The sequence below is a fragment of the Aspergillus terreus genome, genomic scaffold, assembly GCF_000149615.1.
Source record: "Aspergillus terreus NIH2624 scaffold_6 genomic scaffold, whole genome shotgun sequence".
NCBI classification, from domain to species: domain Eukaryota; kingdom Fungi; phylum Ascomycota; class Eurotiomycetes; order Eurotiales; family Aspergillaceae; genus Aspergillus; species Aspergillus terreus.
The window spans coordinates 402800-427954 of NT_165929.1; the positions used below are offsets into that span (position 1 = coordinate 402800).

Genomic DNA, 25155 nt, shown 5'->3' on the forward strand with positions numbered 1-25155 from the left:
CTTTCATACTAGCTACCTATGTTCAACCTCCACGCGGGATTGACACGGACTCTTCGATTACAACTATAGTAAGGGTTAGCTTTTCGATAACTCAGAGAGCGTAGAGGCTTTTACATACGTTGAACGCTCTACTACTGTGCTATAGAGGCCTAATGCCAGTGTTAGACTATTTGTTTCCAGACTGACTTGAGAGACGTATACCTGGACACTTCTTTTCAACCTACAATAAGGTAGCGTATGCAGTCAATGGACGCTTTCCTACCATTTCATTTCTTTTCTCCCTCCTTTCGCAAGGAGGTGGAGCGTGTCATCCATAGGGTGTTAACTACCTGTGCCTCGAATCGGGTACCATGTAAGAGACTACAGTGCGATGCGGATATCCACATCAAGCTCTGCTGTTTCAGCTTGAGCACCTTTGGATGAATTCTCCACAGGCTCCCAGCCAATTCCCGATCAAAACCTCCGCGAGAGACAAGCTAAGCCTTTGGCTGAAACAGTCGTTCCGAACTACCGAGTCTTATCGAGCAGAGAAATTTAAGGGCCGCACTACCCTGGTACTTCCGGAGTGGTTCCCGTCTCCAACTGAGCCATGCCTGGAATCCCCTAGGCGTCGCATGTTGATGGATCCGCAGTCCACGGCGGTCTCAGACTTCATGGAAAGCCGGGTATGGTCTGCTCGAAGATTACCTGTGGAGCCCTGGAGATGAAGCGGCATCCTGGACCGTCGTCCAGTATAAAGGGAGCTTTCGACGCCAGATGTGCCTCTACTCCGTTGTTACCAAGACTGGCTCTTGATTCCGTTCATTCTGTTCGTCATTCTTTTCAAAGTCCTACTTCTTGTACTATACCAACTCAACACGCTCCTTCAAAATGAGAATCGGCAGCTTGATCATGGCGGCCAGTGCCGCAGGCCTGGTGCATGCGTACCCCCGTCGCGAGATCACGAAGCGCGAGACCGGATTCACCTGTGAGTGCTGACATCTATCAGCCCGGCCATCCGCTAACAGCGCCAGGGTTTGGTGTCAGCGAGTCTGGTGCCGAGTTTGGTGAATCCAACATCCCCGGGACCCTGGGCACCGACTACACCTGGCCGGATACCGCGAAGATCCAGACCTTGCGCAGCGCGGGCATGAACATCTTCCGGGTGCCGTTCCTGATGGAGCGCCTCGTGCCGGATAACATGACGGGAACTCCAGACTCGACCTACCTGCAGGGCCTGAAGAAGGTACAAACCTACAAACACTGCTCATGTCGCAGGAGATGTTGACTGTGCTAGACCGTCACCGCCATCACGGACAGCGGCGCATACGCCGTGCTCGATCCCCACAACTATGGACGATAGTATGTCCCTCGCCCATCCCCAGGAGCAAACTGACCATCCCAGCTCTGGAAGTATCATCTCCTCGACCTCGGACTTCAAGGCCTTCTGGAAGACGGTGGCCGGCGAGTTCGCCTCCAACGACAAGGTGATCTTCGACACCAGTACGCACATCCATCTCCTACCTTCATCTCCAACAGCATCTAACCACGACCACATAGACAACGAATACCACGACATGGACCAATCCCTCGTCCTCGACCTCAACCAGGCCGCCATCAACGGCATCCGCGCGGCCGGCGCCAACACCCAGTACATCTTCGTCGAGGGCAACTCGTACACGGGCGCCTGGAAATGGGCCTCGACCAACGACAACCTGGCCCAGCTGACCGACCCCGTCGACGACCGGCTCGTCTACGAGATGCACCAGTATCTCGACTCGGACGGCTCCGGCACCTCGGAGACCTGCGTCAGCGCGACCATCGGCAAGGAGCGCGTGCAGTCCGCCACGCAGTGGCTGAAGGACAACAATAAGAAGGGCTTCCTCGGCGAGTTCGCCGGCGGCGCCAACCAGCAGTGCGAGACGGCCGTCGAGGGCTTGCTCGCGTACATGGCGCAGAACGCGGACGTCTGGATGGGCGCCGAGTGGTGGGCCGCTGGCCCCTGGTGGGGAGACTACATGTATAGTCTGGAGCCGACGGATGGCGCGGCGTATGAGGCGTATATGCCTATTTTGAAGAAGTATTTTGTTGGTGCGGCTGGTTCCAGCAGTTCCGCTGCTTCTACCTCTTCCGCTGCTGCGTCTACCTCTGCATCGTCCGTCTCTGTTACTTCTGCTGAAGCTTCTTCTGCCCCTGCTCCTACTGCCCCCGTCTCTACCGCCCCCGTCTCTACTGCATCCTCCGCTACGACGCCCACGACCACCCAGGCTACCTCGGTGATCACCTCGGTGACCTCCCTCCTTCCCATCTTCACCTCCCCTCCCAGCACCTCGAACCCGCCCGGCGTGGCGTCGCGCTGGGGACAATGCGGCGGAATCAACTGGAACGGCCCCAAGACCTGCCAGGGGGGATACACCTGCGTGATGCAGAACCCGTACTTCCACCAGTGTCTGTAGCGCGCCCCTCATGTATCTAGCATATCTAGCACACCATAGAACAACCACCATCCATTCATCCAACCACCTACAGCTATATACATATACAGCTAAGCCTCACGCAACCGCACCGTAACCTCCACCGCCGGCGCCATCGTCAAATTCGACGCCAACTTCACCTCCCTCTCCGGATCCCCCTCTCGCGTCCCCGGACTGACCCCCTCAATCCCATCAAACCGCTGCAACAGCCGCACCAGCACATACGCCGCCTCGACCAGCGCAAACTGCTGCCCGATGCAGATGCGCGGCCCGCCGTTGAAGGGCAGGTACTCCCACCCGGGCCGCCGCGTCTCCCAGCGCTCCGGCATAAACTCCTCCGCGGCGTACTCGCCCGCCCACAGATCGCCCCGCCGCTGCATCACAAACACGCTGTACACGACCACCTGCCCGCGTCTCACATACACCGGCGCCGTGCCGTCATCGCCCCCGCCCCGCGGCAGCGTCGTGTCGCGCAGCGCCACGCGCCGGTTCACCGGCACGATCGGGTACACGCGCAGCGTCTCGTTGAGGAAGTGCTGCAGGTAGCGGCAGCTTTTGAGGGTCTCGAAGGTGATGGTCGCCGCAGTGGAGGGGTCGTACGGGCCGAAAGTGTCGAGGACGGCCCGGCGCAGCTTCGCAAACACCCGCGGATGCCGCGCCAGCTGCTGCACCGCAAAGCTCAGCAGCGAGGCGGTCGTGTCGCGCCCCGCGAGAAGGATGTTTAGCAGCTGCGAGCGCAGCTCGACGGGGTCCTGCGTGGCGTGCGCTAGGCCGCGCAGGAACACCGACGTCTTGCCTTTCTCCTGGTCTCCGCCGGCGGTGGTCGTGAGGGCCGCCCCCACAAACCGGTCCACGTACGCCCGCACATACGCCGAGGCGTCGCGGAACTCGCGCGTGTTCGCCAGCCAGTGCAGCCGCTCGAGGCGCACGCGCCGCGCCGCGTACCACTGGCAGCGGTCGAAGAGAGTGGCGAAGCGGGCGTCGGGGGCGTCGGCGCCGGCGCCGGCCAGCGCGGCGGTCTGGCTGTGCACGCTCTCGCCGAAAAGGAACTCGGTCGCCGAGTCGATGGTCAGGCGGAAGAAGATGGGCTGCAGGTTGACGGGGGCGGACCAGCGCGTGTGCGGGTCGATGGGCGTGATGGCGCGCATGGCGAGCTGCACATGCCGCTCTTCCAGGTCGAGGTCGCTGATCTGGTCGCGCGTGAACTGGGGGCGGAGCAGCGCGCGCGAGTGTGCCCATTCGTCGCCGTCGGAGGTGAACTATGCCGTTAGTAGACGCTCTTGTGGATATACATGTTGGGGTTGAGGGGGTGGGGGGAAGTACGATGCCATGGCCGAGGAACAACTCAACCGACGTCTGCCGCGCGGGGCCAACTCCGAAATCCTTGAACTGCGTCGCCAGCATGGCCTGGACGTTCTTCGGATCGCAGGTGAAGACGGTCTCGCGGCCCAGCTGCGTCACGCAGAAGGTGTCGACCGTACGGCCGGCGCGGGCGCACATGCGGTCGTAGCGGCGCTGGAACAGCCGTGGCAGCTCATACTCTTTCAAAGCGTGGAGGACCTCGCGGAGGGTGTTGATGCCCAGGAGGTCGCTGGGATAGAACGGGGCGGGCTGGCAGCGCCATGCGCGGGCGTTGCGGGCGTGGTGGATGCGAGTGTAGACGAGATGCAGCGATGCCACGAAGACGATGGCTGCCAGGACCAAGAAGTAGTTCATTTTGGTGAGGTCTGGTGGTGTTGATGCTGTGTGAAGGATGAGTTGGGCTGCTGGTGTCTCGGATGTTGGAGCTGCCTCCGCATAGCCGAGGAATGCAACCCTGACGTGAACTCCGCTATTTAACTAGCAAGGCCGATCTGCACGTAGCCGCGGAGTCCATCGTCGGAGATGAGGAGTCATGTCGTATCACGATCGTGATGCACAGACGACGGGTTGCGACGTAGAGATGGTGCTCTCTGCTGTGCAAGGCAGTCTTCAAAACGGCACAGCCACTAGTATAGTATACGTTCGCATTGAAGTAGAACAATACACGACCATATATACACCAGCAACTCTTCAAGGACGGCAGAATATCGTTCAACAGCAGCTGATTAATCAACGCCCATATCGGCGGCGTGTTATGCGACTCAAACGCCGCTCCGACATAGTACGACCGACGAGTCCCCTGCAGCGCGCTGAGCTCGCGATAGGGCGGACAGTCAGCACGCACAGCAGACGCGGACGCTGGGATCCCACGTCACGGTTCAATTAGCACATATCGGCGGGGAGACCGTTGGCTCGCACGATGGTCGTTAGACAGCCTGAAGAGGTCGGAGATAAAGATTGGAATCTCGCCTGGCCTAGCTGGAAGGAGGATTTGTAGCACACTCCAGAAGAAGACCCTACCCCCCGAATCATTCCTTCATTTCCCATAGTTCTAGAGTACGCCGAGTCGAAATGTCCTTGTATGCACTTACAGCAGAAACGAAGCTCCCCCAGCCTGGGGCGAACGATTCAACCTCCGGCCATACCACACCGTCAGCAGATGTCTGCCCTTCTCGAACCTCGACGAGCAGACTGGTGGCACCACCCAGCCCCAGTCCTGGAGCGGCTGCTCATCGCTTCAGACTACGATACCACCAGCAATACCATAATCTCGCCCTACGGCCTGCATGTCGTGCTCCCGCTCCGGAATCTACCTGAACCCCTGGGGTCAATCGGCTCCCTCGAGCCGAGCCAGAACTTCACGTCCAGCGCAACATCGGCATCCAGTTCGACCCCTGGCTATACCACCACTTGATCAACCACCTGAGCATCACCCACGAAGATGAGACAGCCGCACGTCCAGGCCTTGCCTTGGATTGAGAAGTTCGTCGCGACGTCGGCAGCGGAGACGCTGTCATTTTCACCTTCTCCTGTGACCTCGTCGCGCCGGCCAAGACGCGGTTCAAGTTCTACTTCGCCGAGACGGTCGTGACGTTTGCCGGATGGCGGATATGGACGCTGAATGGGTAGGTGTCTGGGGCGGACACGGAACGGGGAATGATGCTGCTCAGGGTGCTCTGGGATGCGTTTCGTGTCCCCGAAGGCCAAGATGAGCGCTCAGCCTCGACCGCGTGCGCACCACCGCTCCAGCCACGTTCTACCCTCTGTTCTTCAATCTGGAGATCTACCCGAGCAATGCACCGCCCCGAATGAAGATCTACTTCCCCGTTGCAGGCATCAAAGATGCGCGGGTCGCGAACGCGCTGGATGGGTTCTTCGTAGGGCATGGGTTTTGTAAGCTGGCGACGATGTACGAGAAGCGTTTACCGGGTTTTGTGTAAGTAGCCTGTCTTAAGATTATGATCGGCTTACTAGCCGCTGCTAACGCCATCAGGACAGGGCTGAACCTGCAAGAAAGCACCCATCTGCAGATGTGGGTGTCGTTTGCGTGTTCGGGAAGAAGAGGGCAGCGGTGACGGTCTACTATCATTAGCAACTGGGCAGTGCCTAGTAGCCTAGGTCCGTACGGAGTAGTTAGTGCATCAACGAGTGATACTCACAATACCGCGTACTTCGTATTACTCCGTAGTGAGGCTGAGGCTCTATCAATAGTAGTCCTAGTACTAGTCCAGCCCTATCTGTTTCTGGCCGTATTAAGGCGCCGATCGGGTCCACTAGGGCTAGGCATCATCATTCTTGACACGCATCAGCCGAGACATCATCATACGGCCAAAATAAATACTCCAGTCTCCGCATATCGTCTATCCTCTTTCACATCTACTATACTCCATATCCACTCCATCCCACTCCAATCCACTCCAATCTACGCAATGTTCAACTTCTCCTGGTTCAAGTCGTCCAAGGACGAGGCCCCTGCGCCCACCTGGAACGCCCAGACCCTCACCATGGAGCAGCCCTCCAGCCCGTCGTCCATGCAGCAGCAGGAGCAGGTGGTGACCGAGCAGCCGGTATGTTTCGATTTTTCTGGAGATGCATGGTGAATGTGAATCAGTCTGACTGTGGCAGGCGACCGCTGAGTCGATGGAGATGCGCCTGCGCGGCGGTGGAAACGGCGGCGGAATCTGCTGTGGCATGTAAGTCGCATCATCCTGATCCGTTGTAGAGAGGTCAGTACTGACTGGCGAAGCTGTGCGGGCCTGGCCTGTTTCGAGTGCTGCGAGATCTGCTGTTAGACGAGAAGAGAGTCATGTTGACGTGGTCAGCCCTGTATGTATCTTGGCTAGGCTTGGCTATACAAGCCTCCTTGGCATTATAATCTCTAGTTCTTCTACTCTATTCTAGAAGCGTGTCATGTCATGTCTTGCGCCGCACCAGCCCCCGTAGGAAATCAAAGCTGTTACTGTCGCTCTGCAACTGCCACACCCGTCCGGTTGGCCGGTCATTCCACCCCAGCTCCTCCGCCAGCAGCAGCCCGTAGTCCCGCGTAATCCCCTTGATGCGCGCCCGGGCGCCGCCCTCCTCCTCCAGCGTCACCACCTGGTGCATGTGCAGCCAGTCCGCGTAGTACATCTCCTCGAACGTCCGGTCGAAGCCCGTCCGCAGGAACCGCGTGTACAGCTCCTCCAGCGTCGTGACCATGCGCGCCAGCAGCTTCTCCAGCGTGATCGGCGTCGCCTTGGCCGGGAGGAACCGCGCCGCCAGGGCGTTCAGCGCCGTCGTGGGCGACGCATTCGTCGCGTTGATCCCGATGCCGACCACCGCGATGTACTCGGAGCCCGAGAAGTGCGAGTTGACGAGGATGCCGCAGATCTTGGTGTAGCGTTTCTTTTCGGGGTCTTCGGGATCGAGGGCGTCTTCGATGGTCAGTATCAAGCAGAGGATTAGCGGTTAGGGTGGTGAACTTACAAACATCGTTCGGCCACTTCACCTTCACCGGCATCGCCTCGTACCCCTCGTCGTAGCTCTTGACGCCCTGCACCACCGCCATCGCCGCTAGATACTGGATGAACACGACTGGTGCTGACTGCAGCTTCGCGATCGGGTGGCGCAGCACCGTCGAGAAGATCAGCGCTCCAGCTGGCGACACCCACACGTTGGAGCCGCGGCCGCGGCCCGCGACCTGCGTGGTGGCCGTCACCGTAAACCCGGAGGGGAGTTTGCGCAGCAGCTTCGGGTTCCTATTCACATTAGACGGCGTCTCTGCGTTCAGGTGTGGGATGGGTACTTTTCTAAAATCGTGTTCGTGCTGGTGACCACCTCGCCGTACAGCAGGTTCAGCCCGAACTCGTCGTTGCCGTCGCGGGTCTGCGACTGGTACAGTTTCAGATTGGAGTAGTACGCGTGGTGGTTGAAGCAGGGCGTCAGCTTGGATGAGGGCACATCGTCGTGCACGACCAGATGCTTGACGATGGCATTGTAATCCACAAAGCCGCCATCCGACGCGGTCGGCTGATTCGGCAGGGCCGCCTGCAGCGTGCCCATATTCCACGCGTCGGACGTCTCGATGCGAAACGTATCATTCTCGTCCTTGAGGTACTCTTCCTGGCCGTCTTTCGTGACATCCTCGCGGATCGACGCCACCAGGCGGGCCACGTCTTCCGGGTCGCGCGCCGACAGATGCAGTGACGACAGCGACGGCACCGTCGTCGTGCCCTGGGTGACCTGCAGCCCGAGCTTGACCAGACACGCCTTGAGGAAATCGGTGCGCGCGCGGTCATCTGCCGCCAGGTCGTCGACGACCTTGGCGTACTCGGGGCCTCCGGCGCTTTTGTCCAAGTTGACGGCGGCGAACCTGTAAGCGTCAGCCTCCCCTGGATCTAATGCACATGCACACGTGAAACATACTCCGGATGCGGCCCCGTTAACACGGCGGCGCCCTGGCCGACGCGACAATACACCACAGCCGCCTGTCCGCTGCCCCCGTGCACATTCAGCTCCTCCGTATAACTGGCCAGCACCTCGACCCCGCGATCAGCGTACGTCTCCACATCAACAAACACCCCACCTCCGTTGTAGTACGACCTGAACGCATCCGGCACGATGCCCTTATCCAGCGCGGCTCTGTTCACCTGCAGCGCGGCGGCGCGCGCGCCCTCCTCGCTGTGGTAGACGAACCCGGCAAAGGCGCCGCCGCGACACACGCCCGGGAAGAAGGCCAGTTCGCGATCGCCGATGACCTCCATGGTTTTGTCGCCGACTTCAAACTCGCAGCGCCGACTGCCGTAGTATCCGCCGGCGCAGAGGCCGAGGTAGGCGCCACCGCGGCGCACAAACTGCTCAATGCGACGGTTGCCGGCGCCGTTGAGCGCGCGACAGTACCCCAGGTCGGCGCCGCCGGGGAAGACGAGGAGGGCGCAGGTGAGCGACCAGGGCTCGTGGATGAGCATGTCGGCGGTGACCGGGATCACGGCATAGTGGGGGGCGAGGAGACGGCGGAGGGAGTAGAGGCAGTGACGGACGGAGTTGACGGTGGTTCCATCGCCTGGAGATAGAGGTTAGTTGACGCGAAAGAAAGGGAATTGAGGTGGTAGACCAGAGTAGACGAGGACGTTGAGTTTCGTCCCTGTGAGGGTGGGAGTGGCCATTTCGGAATGCAGAATTTCCTCTCCGCAGTTCCCGTCGATCTCTCTCTTCTCTTCTTCTTCTTCTTAACTCACAAACAACAGTACAGTCAAAGCACAACAATGTCGGGTACAGAAAAGAACCCCCCGGTGGTGGAGGTGGACGATGACGAGCCGGACGAGTGGTATGTCCGGAGAAGAAGTGGTGGTGGAAACGAAGCCGAACTGACGGACTTAGGGATAAGCGGATCTTCAGCACCGGCTGCGCAGGTAGGAGTTCGATAGAGGGTTTTCTATTGCTGAGTATGCTGACAGGAGCAGTCGAGCAGGACAAGATGAACGACTGTTATTTTGCGAAAAAGGACTGGCGATTGTGCCAGAAGGAGGTGCGTCCATCTATACTAGTTCCTTGCCCTATACAGCTCTATATCACTCCTCTGCTCTGATACTCTATACACAACTCCTATACTCCTATTCATTTCTATACATCTACCTCTACTTCTACTTCTATACAATTATCCTTCTTCATCCCTATCATACTGACTGTCACTGTAGATGGAAAAGTTTCGCGAATGCTGGAAGCGCCAGGGCAACGACCAGCGCACGCAGACCAAGGATGCCAATTAATGTACAATATCAATATCGATCTCTGCTCATCTTCTCTGATCCTATCTCTTCTCCTTCTTTCACTCTGCATTCTGTCTTACTGGTGGTGTCATATCACGTGACCACCACTATCAAGCATCGCGATAGCTTCACCTCCAACTTCAGCCTCACATCAACTCCCTCAGCCCAACTCCTACCCCTCCACCACCATGTCTGCCCCGCGTACATCCCGCTCCCTCATCTCCCTAACGTGGCCTCTCATACCACTCCCAAGAACCACCACCACCACCACCACTATACGCCCCCTCTCTCAATCCCACCGCCTCAACCAACAATCACCAGCACCACAACCACTAGCTCCCAAGCCAGCAACCCCCCAAACCCCGACGAACGCCCCCAAACAACCCGACCCCAGAGCAACCCGCATCCTCTCCCCGACGCCCTCGCACCCCACAACGGACAACATCTCCAAGACCGGCCTCGCCGACAAACCCCTCGAGCTGGACAGCACGCCCGCCGAGAAAATCGACTGGACGCGCTCCTTCCACGGCCTCTCCGCCGAGCCGTTCCCCGCCCACGTCGCCGACATCCTGCTCGCCCCGACGGACCCCGAAGAGGTCGAGATCAAGCCCGACGGCATCCTGTACCTGCCCGAGATCAAGTACCGGCGCATTCTCAACCGCGCGTTTGGCCCGGGCGGGTGGGGGCTTGTGCCGCGGAGTGAGAGTATCGTTACGCCCAAGACGGTAACGAGGGAGTATGCTCTAGTGTGCAATGGGAGGTATGTTTCGCTTCGGTGTCTTTGAAGAGATGAGGTGAAGGATGCTGACAGTGGTGGGTGTAGGCTGGTGTCGGTCGCGCGCGGCGAACAGGACTACTTCTCGCCCGATGGCATCCCCACCGCCACCGAGGGGTGTCGCTCCAACGCCCTGGTGCGCTGCTGCAAGGACCTCGGCATTGCCAGCGAACTGTGGGATCCCCGCTGGATCCGCAAGTTCAAGGCCCAGTACACCCGCGAGGTCTTTGTCGAGCATGTCGTCAACAAGCGCAAGTCGAAGATCTGGGTGCGCAAGGATGACCAGGTCTCGTATCCGTGGAAGGAGACTAAGTAATTGCCCTGCTGCGCGACAGGGGCTGTATTATAGATGTACTATACGATAAAAATCTCCTAATAAAATAAGATTGTGCCATACGCCTAGCCTAACATTACATATCATAAAACACCCTAAATACTCACAATTAAGAATCAGATTGTCTCAACCTCAGTACCCATGCGGTCGTCGCGACACAAACGCCCCGGGCATCTGCTCATCCGCGAACCGATGGTTCGTCGGAGACGTCTGAACCGACGACGGCAGACTCGGCGAGTCCCCTCGCTCCCGCTCCCGCTCCCCCGTCCCCGTCTGCTCCAGCATCGACGGCAGTTCGAACGGCTGCGTGGGATCGTACGGGCCGTCCTGCGGGTCGTAGTACTGCCCCGGGGTGTTCCGGTAGTACTCCGCGACCACCCGCTGATGTGCTGGAGGCGATGCCGCGGCAGCTCCGTGTCGGGGAGGCACCGGCTCCGACAGGATCGGCACGCCGCCGGTGGCTGTCGGCACCGACGTGCTGCCCTGCTTGCGGCGGCCAGTGGACGGTTCCCGAGCCAGGCCGCCCAACGAAGGGGCGGCGAGATGGCGCTCTGGAGACGCGTCGGGCGTCTGATAGGTATCCCCCTCGTTCCCGTCGCCTGGTCCCTCGCTGGGAACGGTTTCGGGGTATCTTCCTGCGCTGTAGGTACTGACAGACATTGCGAGGTTGCCGCCTCGACGGTGCACGGAATCTGGGGGAAGCCCAAGGTCAATGCCGGTGGATCGCGTCGCTTGAGAGGGTTTCCGCTGCGCTCCGCTGTTCAGTCCAGTAACAGGCTGGGTAGGTGGGTCGATCTTTTGAGCATCGTCGCTGGAGTCGGGCTTATCACCGTCGTCGTCGCCCTCAGGAGCAGCAGCGCCCGGACCACGGATCTGCAGCCGCCGCACAGCAGCAATTAAGGCGCACATGAACTTGGAGCGACGTGCAGCGCGCACCGTCTCATTGGCCCAATTGGACTTGTGACAGATCGTGACCGACAGCTCCATCTTGTCCATATCGCCAACCCCTACGACATCAATGTTGATGTCGGGCTGGAAGTCGCGGCAGTTCTCCTTATCACGGACAAACTTCTCCATGTCGGCCTTCAGGAGCTGGATATCGGTGAATGTCGTGTCGAAGTTGACGGCAACCGTCAGCACTTCATGCATGGCGGCCGAACGCGTGAAATTGTCAACCCACAAGGTGTTGAGCACGGCGTTCGGGACCTGCGTCGTCCGGTGGTCATTAACGTTGCGGAACACCGTGTAAAGCAGCGAGATGCGTTCCACGATGTATGGCTTCTGATCGACTTCCACGCGGTCTCCCACATCAAAGGGATGTTTGACGAAGAGGAAGATGCAGGAACCGAGAACCTCTTGGGCGGTGGTCGAAAAGACGAAGCTCAGAGAGAGGAGCGATGTGGCAGCGGCGGCGATGACCGTTCCGAAACCAGAGGTGACGAAAGAGATGAAGACGAGGATGGCAATGACGAACGCCACGGACAGCAGCAAATTATCCAGCACATGAATGGCCTGGTCCACATCGTGCATGCTGTGATTCAACGACTTCTTCGCCCGAGAGATTTCCGTAACAGCCATGACCATCTCATCCAGACTGATATCCCCGTTCCCGTCACGATCCAGGATGAGGAAAGACTCTTCTGCTTCCGCTTCCTTGCCGGCGCCGAGGACTTCACAGATGTCATCATGCAGGAGGGCATCTCTGCCTTCAATCACAAAAGACATCCAGATTCGACGGGCTAGGGCCTCCGAGGACCGCCGGCGCTCCAGGGCCAGCGTAACAATGGATTTGGCCGAGGTAGGGTTGAAGACCTCTTTGCCGGTCAGCTCATGAGCGACATCTCCAAAAGCTGCTGTGACCTTGTCGCCCAAACGGCCAACATTCTGGCCCACCTCTCGGAACAAGCGCATAGGGGCCGAGTTGGATCGAGGCATGACTCCCTTGCGTGTCATGATCGAGTCAGAGATAACCGCATCCTCCTCGCGGAACTCCCGACAATACATCGGGAACATGCTACGAGAAGCGTCGTAGAGTTCGGCAAGCAGCCGCACATTATGTTTGGACTCTTTGATTCTCATGTCGAACTGCTTCCGGTGGTAGCTGATAGAGATGAGCTGCACGATAGCCTTTTCTGCCAGAAAGATCAGGCTGCAGACGAAAAGTGCAAACAGGACGTTCTTCACCGACTTCTCCCACGACTTGACCTCGGTATCGTTGAGCCTTTTCTGCCGCGGGTTCAAGGTCATTGTCTAGACACCACGGTTAGCATACTGTCTCGAACACAGGACTGAGGGCCATACCGGAAGAAAAGTCACCAGTGCAAAGGCAGACCACATCACCGTTGCAATCGGGATTTCCAGACTCTGGAGGATCAAGGCATATTTTCGAGTCCCGGAACTGACAATCCCGCACAAAAACTGAAAGACGTAGGGAAGAAGGTGCGCGATCACTTTGCACACCCAGATGTACACCCAAAGCATGAATATCCAAAGGAAGAACCATCCCACGCCCACGCCACCAATAGTAGCATTTGGTGCGACGAACATCGGAACCAACACAGGAACGAGAAGGAGGAGTGCAATCGGAACCATGTAGATGATATATCTGGTTACGACCGAGAAGTTGCGGACCTTGTTGTAAATACGGCCCATGCGAGTCACGGTGCCATCCTCCGGCTCGTCTATGGAACGGCCCTTCGCATCGTCGATCCGTCGGCGACGACCTGGGACGAGCCCGGTCTTCTCACTGCTGACATTGGCCTCTTCCTGGGGCGGTTCATAAACACGCTGGGAGCGAGTGGAGTGGAAGCTTGGCCGAGCCCCAGTCTGGCTCCGGCTGGGGACGTTATTCAAAGGAATCTCAATGGTGACATCGTTCGAAGTGTCGAAGGGTTCTCCCGACTGATCAGGAAGTTGCTGGAAGCGATGAACCGATAGCCTCTTCTCCGCAATGCCTGGGCGGCCCGTCATCTTGCGCGTGCTGAAAATCCCAATTGGGCCACAATGGCAGCGGGTTGATCGAACCGGGTGATTAGCAGCGGTGCACGCCTAGGCAATTAATATGGCCTCTTCGCCAACATCTAGCAATGTGACGTGCCAGATTGATTAACCGCACCCGATTCCGTAGTGGCGAGGGGGTGGGTCGGGCGACGTAGGCTGCGAGAAATCGCCAGAGGTAGATGATTGACGAGATCTAGAATCCCACGAGTGGCGTGAAAGATGAGCTATATCAATGAGGCTGCGAAGATTTGCGCCAGATGCAGCCGGGGGAGGAGGACGCAGGAGAGCGAAAATTTTCCGAGTCGTCAAAAGTGACCCTCTGTAATGAGAAAACGGGGCGGTGTTTCACCATCGGCCGCCACCCGCTAAGTTGCCCTTGAGGGGTCGTTCCATAGTTTCTCAAGTTGCAATGGATTCTGCTGGTGCGCTTGTTTATGTCAAGTTGACATCAATTGGTTACCCGGGCTAGTAGAATGCGACGATCATGCCGGTGTGCATTCCGGCTTTTGTTGGCTCATCATCCCTTGAGTGGGACGCAGGTCCGAGGGAGAAGAACATTTGGACAGATTCACTTGTATGTGTCCGGTATGACAGGTTGCACGAGGTAAGAATAGACGAGAGTCTGCATAGAAGTAGCTGAAGAGAGGAAGGGAGAAGAATAGGAGAGAAGAAGAGAAGAAGATCAAGACCGTTGGAGGGTGTGGTTTGTGGCTTTCCTATTCGGGCGACTTATGTAAGGTGGTACACATTGTTCTCTAACCCCGAACATGACAATCAATACTCGTTTATGGGACTCAAGGGATGTGGCATTCTTTCCTGGCCTCGATTGACCAACCTCTGCCCTTCCGTGGTGCTCGTCGTGGTCCATGGTACAGGACCAGATGCTCCACCCGCGTACCCCATGTAGTGCACATAGCCACACAGCAAACTAGAAGTTATAGTGTCATAATAATCAGCTGTATTCCCTCGTACCAGAAAGGAGGACAAGAGATATCTACTGTCAAGAGTTCGCTTTGTTTTGGGGACGACGGGAGTGGGTACAAATATATATCTGCCCTTAGGTATCCTTGGTCTTCAGGCCGGTAGATGGTGGGATGCGTCAATTGACTGTATTGAGCCATGAACTAACCCGGTCCTTGGAGTCACAGACTGGCTCTTGCAAATCACAATCATCAATCTCACCAGCATCTTCATCGTCGTCCCATATTTCCCTCAGCCACTCATCTTGATAGATGTTCTCCGGGGGCAGGCCCTCTCCGCAGGCACAGAACCACCGGAATATGTCCAATGAGGCTTCCCGGGATGCCATTTGGTCGAGGTTCGTTCTCTTGAAATCTATCTCATCCTTGATCTCGAGATTGCTGAACACACGCTCAGAAAAGTCTAATATCGGTTGTTCCGACAGCCCGTGGTCTTGAATCGCAGTACCGTCCTCCAAGTACCACACCCAATGGTCGTATTTGTATTCATGTCGAGGGCACTCCAAATGTGCTGTAACACGGAGAGAGCAATCCTTTAGAAGAGACGCTCCGCAGGGTGTCCAAGGCGTGCTAGGCCTGTACTGGTAGCATGTATTGTCCTCCTCAGTTGAAGGGAGATGCATTAACCGCCAAACATCCGCTCTTAAAATATATTCGGGGTTTTCGCAAATGTATGAGCCTGACCCTGAAACATCCATGAAGCTTTGTGGACATCTAGTCCAGGGAAAGCCAAGCGGGTCAAGAGGAGGCCGGCCTCCTCCTACTCTACGGAGGATCTCTGGGCCCAACCCGCTCGTAACCGCTCCAATCCAGAGTGCGCAGAGATTTGGCTGGCGGATTGCACTGATAAAAGCAAGGATCTCAGGGTCAGGCGTCTCGCCTAGGACCTCATTCAAGACCGGATGCAGCCATGGACTGACAAGATTGCAGGGGATATCAGGCTCCCAAAATGCCCCGCAGAATGTCGACATGAGTACTTCAGGGCTGCAACTCAAAGTCATGTAGTAAGGCAGGTCGTCCTTAAGTCTCATCCATTCGGGCGGAATGACATCGATAGGAGCATTCAGTTTTTTACCACCGGCCGCTCTAGGAAGCGGTAGCTTGGCAGATGAACCATAGAACCTGTGCGTTGGGATTGTCAAGGCAATCGCAAAGGCAATTAGAAACTGGCTGTGCAATCCATGCAGGTGTGCAAATCTAACAAGAGCCTCGAACGCTGCCCCCGCGGATAAGGGCGTTAGGACGGAAGAGGACGAAGAGAGCCCTCTGTGTTTAACTGAGAGGCACGTATCACAGGCGCGAGCAACTGACCAGGGGGTCAAAAATTCCCTTTTGGTGGTTCGTCTTACTGTAGCTTTCCATCCATTTGGAGCGAGTATTGCAGACCACCATCGGGCTGTCCTCTCATCTACCTCACCAATATCTACAACATAGAATTGCGACGGATGTGGTGGGCTTTCATTGCGGTACACAGTTTCAAAACTGGTGTAATGCATGGAGGCGTCCCCTTCTAGCATTTCAACAAGCTGTGCAGATAGTGTATAGCACCAGCCAAGTGTGAGTAACCCCAGATAACTGGGCCCCGTGGCATTCTCCTCGCTAGTGCTATTCCATGGAACGCTTTCAGTAAAACTGAAAGATGTAGCAGTATCGGTGCCCAGTTGTAGTAAGGCGGGATGGGAAATCTCTCTTTCGAGTTTGTCGCAGTCATACTCGGCTGGCAGTTGCCACGTAGAAGAGGCTTCTATGCAAAGGCCGATCGCCGGAGAAATGCCAAAAGGGCGTATCTGGAGTCTGCTAGAGCACGGTTGCAATCTCGGAACTCTATGGAGAGCATGACGAGGATTGATGAATTCTGGAATCAACCCAGAGTCTCGAAGACCATAGGCCAAAGCCGCCAGCTGATACCAATATTTCCGACTCTTCTCCAGGGCATCACGAATTTGATCCTCCTCTAGTTGCAGGACATTGCTATCATGGAATATCTGGTTCAAGGTGTCAGCATGTTTGACCTGGCAAATGCTTCTCTACTGACCAAGGAGAGCCGGGGTGGCCGTAAGAAATCGTTATACATTTCTTTCCTGTAGCCTGCATTGGACATATTTCAGGCAAAGGCAGCTTGGTTTCCTTGACGAAGATTCTATGGGGTTTTGAACAAATGGAAGACAAGGGGTATATCTCTCCTTAGATTTGGAGTGATACAAAGCAGCCAAGGCTGCCACTCTACACGTCTGCCTTGGCTTGGTCAATACCCAATACTTTGCTCAACATATCCAATGTTTCCAAGGATTACCTATGAGGGCCATATAGAGTCTTAACTCGCTTTCCTCTGCTCCCTTGGTCAGTTCAGCATTCCCTCCCCTAGCCTGAGTCTCCCGGTGGGGGACATAGATAGGGAATGGGAAATTAGGGCCCAGTAGCTGCGTAAGGGACAATAGGTCATGTATACTGTCCAATATCATCATGTCTGAATAGAAGAGAACAGTCATTCCTGATCGAATCATTGCATGTAACGTACACAAGACGGTAGCATGAACATAGATCGTCTGAGACCAACTAGGCCAGCTCACATTCAAGCAAACTCTCCGACCACTTATCTGCAGTCCATATATGCATGATCTTGAACCCAGCAGCCTCCAGCAACTGTCGCCATTGACTCTCAGTGCGCTCCGCCCCAGCAAAGTCGCCCAGCATGATAAAATCCAGCGACGTCGCCTGCCAGTGGGCGCCAGTGTCCGCCACGACGTTCTCGTTGATAAGCAGCCTGCTGTATCCAGGAACCATGGCGTTCTTCAGATGGCCGAGAATCTTCAAGCACACGTCGTCCGGCCAATCATGAAGAACCGAGTGCATAAAGTACGCCCGGGCGCCTGCATTGCTGCTGTCAGACTTCCGAAATGCGGCATTGAATGGGGAACTCACCCTTGACGGGCTGCTCAGTAAAGAAGTCATGCGGCATGACCTCAATCTCAGAGCCGAGATCCGTCGCTTCTGCGAGGACTGGCGGCAGATCCTGCAGCACGAGTCGTCCCGGCGTGCTCGGCCACTTGCGCCGCAGCTCCTTCAGGTCGTGGCCTTTGCCGCCGCCCACGTCGACCAAAAAGACCTCGTCGCTGCCGCCTCGCATGCCCTCGACCAGCCGTTCCAGCGGGTAGAAGTTGGGGTCCATCCAGCTGGCGCGGCCCTGGTGGTACACCGACATGAGGTTATTGAACTGCGCATTGATTACGGGGTCGTTCTGGACGAATTCGAAGAACGAGGCTTTCAGACCAGTACCCAGCTGGAAGGGGCTGTCCAGCCCGTTTTTGGGATTGCTATAGTTCGTCTTTTGGAGGAACTCGGGAATGGCCAGGATTGGCCGAGATGTCGTCGCGGAGCTGGCAATTGCTGCGTCAGAAAAACAATCCAAGCCTCATCGAGTCGGAGAATTAAGTCAGAGGAAACTCTCCGCGCTTACATTGTCGGGAATGCATCCGAATACCGGGTGCTCGATAACGTCGTGGAGAAGCCGTTGCGAGCATACAGGTCCAGCCCAGCTTCGGTGACAGCGCCGACCGCCGCCAGATGCTTCATGATGCGCTCTGAACCTGGCGTCAGTCTCGATCGGGCGCCTTGGATTCTTTGTCTCGGGCATACTTAGCAGCTCGAGGTCAGCCCCGGTGGCGGTCGCTAGTTCGGCCACGGATCTTGGCTGGTCGCTGGCCGCCAGCAAGCGAAAGACCCCCAGATTCAGGGCTGTTTCGACCACAGCAAATGCTGTTGGCTGTGATGGTTAGTAAAAACGTTGTCCGGGTGCTCACTAGGCAAGACGACAACGACGTACATTGCGCCAGCAGTATCGCAGGATCGTTTCGCGCGGCGTCTCCAGGCTGGCCAGCAGCGACTCGGTGGCCTCGAGCAGCTTCAGGCGAGTATCGGTCTGTCCGGATGTATAAGCTTTGCTCAAGGTTTCCACCTTCTGCGCGAGGCCGGCTACGCGCTGCGCATCGTTGGGGGAGATGGCGATCTGGTCGATGTCCAATGCCGAGTTGGAGTCGGATGCCGCGGCGGCGGGGCCATTGATCTCAACCATGGTGATGGGATGGAGGGAGAGGGAGGTAGGTGTCACAATTGTGAATTGCTCGGGCAGTCTATTGGCGACTGGCAGAGGGAGACGTCAATATGCTGCGGGACATGGCGCAGTGCAGTATATGTACTCCCTCGATCAAGCCATGTCTGCGTGGGCCAGGGTCCATGCCGGTCGACAAAAGGGTATGATGATATGCAGTAGGCGTGTTCCGAGACAAAGACAGACTTTCTAGCGACCACGCCATCATCTGTAGTGGCAGGGTGTCTTACTGGAGGGGAATAGCCAGAGGGAGGGCAATATCGGAATGATACTAGTGAACCGCCCCCACCGGACCATGCTCGGCTGGAAGGTTGTTCTTATAGCTATTGTAGCTGCTGAGTTTGGGTACGGAGTATAGGGGATCAGTATGATGCTGCTGCCTGAAGAACATCCCATGAGATAGCTATCCCACATACAAAGCAGCTCTGCTCTATCATGATCTATAGTAAATACCACTGTCGATGCGCATCTTAGGCATCTCCATTGCCAACACCCCAAGACTAGATTACCTATGATCCGCCGGGACACGGGAGGATTCAGGGGCACGAACAGGCTATCTCCCTAGTAGTGGCGCTTGCGATCTGCCCAACAGGAACTACAGCGTCGATGAACTTATGCAGCATCCTGGCCGCCACTCTCCACTATTTGCCCATAGTAAGCACAGTCACCCCGCTGTCAATGGCCGGTCGGTCCCTTTGGCCCCATTGAAAGTCAATTAGACGAGCAACTGTCTGAAATAGACTGCCGCGAGCGAGGATGCGAATCCTGCGGCTACCTAATCGTGCATCGGTTGCTCCAAGGCCCCGTGCTGGTTCGTAATGACGATTTTTGGCCCCAATCGGAACGGAGGAGCCATTAGGGACGTAGCGAGAAGATCAAACCCTGTCGGACGATGCACCATGGCATGGTGCAGAGTCTGCCTCTGAGCCTGAATGGCACTGTTGGCATATAAGACCAGCCTCTGTCTGCAGGCGGGTGGACCGTGTTACTCGACCGTCTTTGAAGACAGGGCATACATACTGTACGCAGGCACGCAAGCCCTGCGAAGGTTCTTGTCTGCCGATGAAGCCAGACCTTCACGATGGCCACCGACACAGCATATGATGCGCAGGACCAAGGGCCGGCCCTGCTGGTGGTGATATGGACGCTCACGGGCATCACCACCGTGATGGTCGCCGTGCGACTATTCATCCGGACCAAGATTATTCGCAATCTAGGGCTGGACGACTGGCTGATTGCCTTTTCCATGGTCTGTACTCGTCCACCTGCGTCTGCAACCGCCCGCGACCATATTAACCCCCACTCCCCCGTGCAGGTCCTCGGCCTTGTCAACGTCGCGCTGACCACTCTCGCGGTTCACCACGGATTCGGCAAACACTCGTCGACTATCGGTCCGGTCGCCACGGAGAAGGCCAACTTCATCATCGACATCGGTTGGATCTTCGGCATCCTGTCGTTTGCGGTGCCGAAGCTGGGCATCGCCGCTCTGCTGACACGCATCCTGAACCCGTCGCCCCGGGTGTGGTGGATGATCTGGGGATTGACGGGGTTTGTGGGCGTTGTCGCCGTGGTCAATATCCTCGTTTTCTTCACCTCGTGCAATCCTCCAGAGGCGCTGTGGCATCCCACCGCGGGGATGACGTGTCGCAGCACCGATGTGATCATTGGCTATGCGACGTTTAACGGGGGTATGCCGTCTCTCGTGCTGTATATGTATATGCTATTTGATATGGCAGACTGACGAGTAGATAGCAACGTCCGCATTCACAGACTTAGCTCTCGCGGTCTATCCGAGCATGGTGCTCTGGCGACTGCAGATGTCGCTCCGCAAGAAGATTGCGTTGTGCTTGGCTTTGGGCGTGGGCACAGTGTACGTCTTACATCTTTCTTGTGTCTCGCTCCTCACGCATGTCTGACTTGACAGTTCTGCCTGTGCCGCCATCATCAAGATCACCCATCTGAAAGCTCTCGCCGACGTCACCGACGCTACCTGTAGGTCACTTCCTCTTGATATACTTCATCTCTGACAGCAACAGACGGCAGCTGGTCCCTGGTCATGTGGACAAAGTAAGTCGTCTTTCCCAGCCGAAGAATCCCGCTCACAGGAACAGCGTCGAAGCCGACCTCGTCGTGCTGGGGTCCTGCATTCCAACGCTCCAGCCATTGCTCGAGCTGATCCTGGGCAAACGCAGCCTGGGATCGTCCAGCCATCCGCCCTCGTATCCGTACGACTCGACGAACAGCCGTCCCAAACGGTCCCAGCTGTCGCGGCGCACACAGGACACGCTGCAGCTCGGCAGCGAAGAGAATATTCTCCCGGTGGATTCAAAGAAGGAATCTTCAGGGATGAAGATCCAACGCACGGATCATGTTGTGGTCGAGTATGAGATGCACCGATTGTCGCCGGAGCAGCATCGCGACAACGGGGCGATTCCGTCTGGGATGCGATAGTCATGGTTTGGTGGGTATGTTGTTTTTGTTTATAAGGAGCCTTAAGTCATGATAGAGTAAGGTAATACATTGGTCATCCTCTTTGTAAAGGGCTTCTCCATATCTGACTGCACAGCATCAAGTGGACCTGAGCAAATCCCGAGAACCGTGGATCAGCCTCGGAGGTCGAAAGACGTCAAGAGGGGCAGACTAGCTGGATACAACTAGTGTCGGTCGCTTGTCGCCATACAGCTGAGCTCTCAGCCTGATCACTTCAGCCCTTCACCATCTCATCAATCTCATCTATCTAATCCAGTACAGTCTAGCAATGGCCGCCTCCAAAACCGTCCAAGTCCCCCATCTGGGCGGCATCAAAGCCGGCTACGCCCTAGCAAACGACACCTACGACCCGTCCAAGCCGACCTGCGTGCTCATCAACTCGATGTGCATGACTGTGTCGCTCTACCAGGCTCAATTCCAGGACCCTCAGCTCACCGCCGCGATGAACCTCCTGGCCATCGAGCCCCTGGGCCACGGATCGACCAGCTGCGCGGCCGAGCATTTCACCTACTGGGACACGGCCATCATGGCGCTCCAGGTGATGGACCAGCTGGGCATCAAGCAGGCCTTTGCCTTGGGCACGAGCCAGGGCGGCTGGATGGTCGCGCGGATGGCCCTTTTGGCCCCGGATCGGGTACGCCCCCCCTCCCTCCCCCTCCCCATCTTCATACGAGGGTAAAAACTCTCCTCGAACCGTCCCGTCCGCTGACCCTGCAGATCCTCGGAATCATGCCGCTGGGCGCGTCGATGGACTACGAGTCCGCCGACTCCCGCTCCAAGGGCTGCTGGGACCCGGCCCCTCTCCTGACGCCCTTCTACCAGAAGTGGACCAGCGCCGTGCCCACGCCGGACTTTGTGGTGGACGAGACCTGGCGCGGCATGGTGGGCAGCTTTGGGTTTGGCGCGCACGCAACGGCCGAGTCGACCGCGTTCTGGTCGGACACGCTGCGCGATGTGTACCAGGGCGATGAGGGCCGCAGGAAGGTGCGCATGGCTGTGATCTGTCTGCTGGAGCGCGACGGGCTGCTGCTCCGGGTGGGGGATATCCAATGTCCGGTGCACTGGCTGCACGTAAGTTAGGAGGACCCTGTTTCCTGTATAATGCTCGGTGTTAATCCGCTCACTGATCGAATCAGGGCACGGAAGACACGGTCTACTCCACGCAGGTCGCGGCGGAGCAGATCCAGCTTTTTGTCCGCTCGCGTGAAGCCAAATTGGTGCCGATCGAGGGTGGAGCCCATTATCTCAACGCTACGAACCCGGACCAGGTCAACCAGGCGTTGTTGGAGATGGTCAACAAGTACAAGTAGTAATAGCCGTTTGAATGCGTTCAATGGCTTGAAAGAGGAATCTTCACGAGCATTTCACGAGCATTTCAACCTAGCCGGTATAGGCCAACGGCGGATCGTCCAGGAGAGTACTATAGGAGTAATTCCGCATCCACCGGGTACTGTGCGGTTTAACCGGGCCGCCTCGTCTGTTTAGTCGCTTCTAGTGATTCTTGGCCCGCCAGGAATCATCCGACGATGCCCCTTGCAGAGTATAAAGGCCGACGACGATGATCCTGCACGCTGGTAGCGCCGCTTAGGCTCCCCAGTGGAGTCGTGGGCGATTCCACATGGCCTGACGCAGCTTTCCCCGTGCAATCAGTCGCCATGGAAGACGCCAGCCAAGGGCACTAGAGCATGCACCGGTGCTAAGGAGTGGAACAACTGCTTCCTTGCAGACGTTCCTGACAGGTCACTTGGATGCGTATAGTACGGAGTAGACACCGTTGGGCCTGTGCAAATGCCGACTCCCATATCTACCATGCTGGTCCCTGGTCGAATCGATCGGTGCCATTCGATCGGTACGATTCAATCACCCCGTCGCAATGGCTCATGATTCGGACAGTCTGCAGCCGTGGGTGTCGGCCACGACCATCGCCGTCACGGTGCTGGCCTTTGTCGCCGTGTGTCTGCGGTTGCTGGCGCGGTATGAGCGCAAGCAGGCGCTGTGGTGGGACGACTGGATGATTCTGTGGTCGATGGTAGAACCCCCAGCTCAACGGCGGTATACAGATACTAACAGCCTAGGCCTGGAACATCATCGTCGTCGGCTTCATCTTCGCCATGGTCCGCGCCGGCATGGGCCTGCACGCCGCCACGCTTCCCCCGGAAGACGTCGTCCTCGTCGCCAAGTTCCTCGTCGTCGCCGAGATCCTGTACGTGTTCAACCTGGTCTGGACCAAGATCAGCATCCTGCTCATGTACTACCGCATCTTCCGCTTCGCGTACTTCAAGAAATGGGCCTACATCATCAGCACCTTCGTCGTCATGTGGGTCATCTGCATCACCTTCCTGTTCGTCTTCATCTGTGTGCCCGTCCAGAAGCTGTGGTATCCGTCGCTTCCCGGCCGCTGCATCAACCAGGTGGCCACCTGGATCGCGAACGCCATCTCGACCATCCTGACCGACCTGGTCATTCTCCTGCTGCCGATTCCGCAGGTCTGGCGTCTGCAGCTGCGCCTGTCGGAGAAGCTTGCCCTAACCTTTGCCTTTAGCTTGGGTTTCTTGTGCGTCCATATCCAGATAATCCCCCTCTCCCTCGAACACACCTAGCTAACGCCAGCGTAATGGTAATGATAGTGTGGTCTTCGCCTCCGCCTACCGCGTCTCCGTCCTCTTCACCTACTCCTCCGCCGACTCGTCCTACACCCTCGCGCCGACCGTCGGCTGGACAGCCATCGAAATGTCCGCCGGCATCGTCTCGGCCTGTCTGCCCACGCTGCGGCCGGCCCTGCAGCTCGCCGCCCGCGCCCTCGGCATCCAGCGCTTCATGCCGGCCCTGCTGCAGAGCCACCAGGAGAAGCTGGTCAAGAGCGCCGCCAGCAACGCCCCGTCAGCAGGACAGGACAGCGCGCTGGCCGCCGCCCCGCGCCACTCGTTCTACCATCTGTCCGACGAGTCCGACTCGGACGGCCGCCGCGCCCTCACCCAGGGACACGCGCACACCTCGCTGGACGCGGCGCTGCGCCCGGACTACGACCGCAGCCACACGGTGACAGACGTGCGCGGTAGGAGTGTGAACGGCAGCGCGGAGGAGATTTCGCTGAGCGGGATCCGCGTGCAGAAGGAGTTTACGCAGTTTAAGCAGTAGACCCGTACTATAGATACCACATACCACATACCACATACCACATACTATTCCTCTGTCTACACCCAGAACCAATCTAAATAGATCCAGTCCTAACTACTTCAGCTGCAATCCCATGACAAAACCCCAACCGATTCTCCCCCCTCCAGTTCTTCTCATCCTCCACCTCCCTCCCATCCCACCGCAGCCCAACCCCCCACACGCGATCGCGCGGACTCCCCTCTACAAACGTCCGCCCGCCGGCAGCAACATACACCCTGCGCAGGGCGGGGTCGACCCCGGCGCGCGCAACACACCCGCCCACCACAACCGCCACGCTGGCAGTCCGCCACACCTCCTCGTCGAACCCGCGCACCCTCCGCCCGAGCGCCTTCTGTGCGCGCGGCATGTTCGTGCGCAGGATGCGGCACATACTGCTGGCCCACAAGGTCGCCCGCACGGGGTCCTCCGGGGATGTGGGGGAGAGCATCTGCGCGTGCAGATCGGAGAGGTCCTGCTCGGAGAGGGGGCCGTCGCTTTCGGAGAGTGAGGGGGCGTCGTGCTCGAAGAGCCAGGCCTTCAGCGCCATCATCCATTGTTCGCCGCGGGCGAAGTGGGAGATGGAGAGAAGGCGCGTGGTGAGGGAGGTTGCTGGCGGGTGGGGGATGGAGAGAGTGGTGAGGCGGGGGAGGGTGTGGGAGAGGGCTGCGGCGCCGCGGAAGGGCGTTTGGGCATGGGTGCCATTGCAAAAGGAGGCCCCCGTGTAAGATCATGTGCCTGGGTGTTGTGCGG

General features: G+C 57.5%; 9 protein-coding genes across 9 annotated transcripts; 5 read left to right on the forward strand and 4 right to left on the reverse strand.

Annotated features, from left to right (window-relative positions):
* Positions 1 to 870: 870 nt before the first annotated feature.
* On the forward strand, positions 871 to 2435 carry egl3 (putative extracellular endoglucanase/cellulase; the record flags this gene model as incomplete). The annotated part of the gene is made up of 5 exons (XM_001213568.1): positions 871 to 967; positions 1014 to 1225; positions 1277 to 1341; positions 1385 to 1482; positions 1540 to 2435. 5 exons carry the CDS (start codon positions 871 to 873, stop codon positions 2433 to 2435), a joined length of 1368 nt encoding a protein of 455 aa, XP_001213568.1.
* Positions 2436 to 3782: 1347 nt separating this feature from the next.
* On the forward strand, positions 3783 to 4193 carry ATEG_04391 (uncharacterized protein; the record flags this gene model as incomplete). The annotated part of the gene is made up of 1 exon (XM_001213569.1): positions 3783 to 4193. One exon carries the CDS (start codon positions 3783 to 3785, stop codon positions 4191 to 4193), a length of 411 nt encoding a protein of 136 aa, XP_001213569.1.
* Positions 4194 to 6728: 2535 nt separating this feature from the next.
* Positions 6729 to 8959, reverse strand: ATEG_04392 (biotin--[acetyl-CoA-carboxylase] ligase BPL1; the record flags this gene model as incomplete). The annotated part of the gene is made up of 5 exons (XM_001213570.1): positions 6729 to 7228; positions 7281 to 7552; positions 7600 to 8166; positions 8220 to 8856; positions 8908 to 8959. 5 exons carry the CDS (start codon positions 8957 to 8959, stop codon positions 6729 to 6731), a joined length of 2028 nt encoding a protein of 675 aa, XP_001213570.1.
* Positions 8960 to 9750: 791 nt separating this feature from the next.
* ATEG_04393 (putative mitochondrial genome maintenance protein Mgm101) lies at positions 9751 to 10653 on the forward strand (the record flags this gene model as incomplete). Its single annotated transcript, XM_001213571.1, has 2 exons — positions 9751 to 10322; positions 10386 to 10653. The coding sequence occupies 2 exons, from the start codon at positions 9751 to 9753 to the stop codon at positions 10651 to 10653; spliced, it is 840 nt and encodes a 279-aa protein (XP_001213571.1).
* A 150-nt stretch (positions 10654 to 10803) lies between these two features.
* Positions 10804 to 13641, reverse strand: ATEG_04394 (serine/threonine protein kinase; the record flags this gene model as incomplete). Its single annotated transcript, XM_001213572.1, has 2 exons — positions 10804 to 12921; positions 12973 to 13641. The coding sequence occupies 2 exons, from the start codon at positions 13639 to 13641 to the stop codon at positions 10804 to 10806; spliced, it is 2787 nt and encodes a 928-aa protein (XP_001213572.1).
* A 1129-nt stretch (positions 13642 to 14770) lies between these two features.
* ATEG_04395 (uncharacterized protein) lies at positions 14771 to 16147 on the reverse strand (the record flags this gene model as incomplete). The annotated part of the gene is made up of 1 exon (XM_001213573.1): positions 14771 to 16147. One exon carries the CDS (start codon positions 16145 to 16147, stop codon positions 14771 to 14773), a length of 1377 nt encoding a protein of 458 aa, XP_001213573.1.
* A 1060-nt stretch (positions 16148 to 17207) lies between these two features.
* ATEG_04396 (uncharacterized protein) lies at positions 17208 to 18723 on the reverse strand (the record flags this gene model as incomplete). Its single annotated transcript, XM_001213574.1, has 5 exons — positions 17208 to 17521; positions 17574 to 18028; positions 18109 to 18238; positions 18288 to 18414; positions 18475 to 18723. The coding sequence occupies 5 exons, from the start codon at positions 18721 to 18723 to the stop codon at positions 17208 to 17210; spliced, it is 1275 nt and encodes a 424-aa protein (XP_001213574.1).
* A 1117-nt stretch (positions 18724 to 19840) lies between these two features.
* ATEG_04397 (alpha/beta fold hydrolase) lies at positions 19841 to 22559 on the forward strand (the record flags this gene model as incomplete). The annotated part of the gene is made up of 7 exons (XM_001213575.1): positions 19841 to 20447; positions 20512 to 20629; positions 20684 to 20751; positions 20790 to 20826; positions 21511 to 21883; positions 21967 to 22320; positions 22386 to 22559. 7 exons carry the CDS (start codon positions 19841 to 19843, stop codon positions 22557 to 22559), a joined length of 1731 nt encoding a protein of 576 aa, XP_001213575.1.
* Positions 22560 to 23122: 563 nt separating this feature from the next.
* On the forward strand, positions 23123 to 24387 carry ATEG_04398 (uncharacterized protein; the record flags this gene model as incomplete). Its single annotated transcript, XM_001213576.1, has 3 exons — positions 23123 to 23278; positions 23325 to 23803; positions 23877 to 24387. The coding sequence occupies 3 exons, from the start codon at positions 23123 to 23125 to the stop codon at positions 24385 to 24387; spliced, it is 1146 nt and encodes a 381-aa protein (XP_001213576.1).
* Between the last annotated feature and the right edge of the window lie 768 nt (positions 24388 to 25155).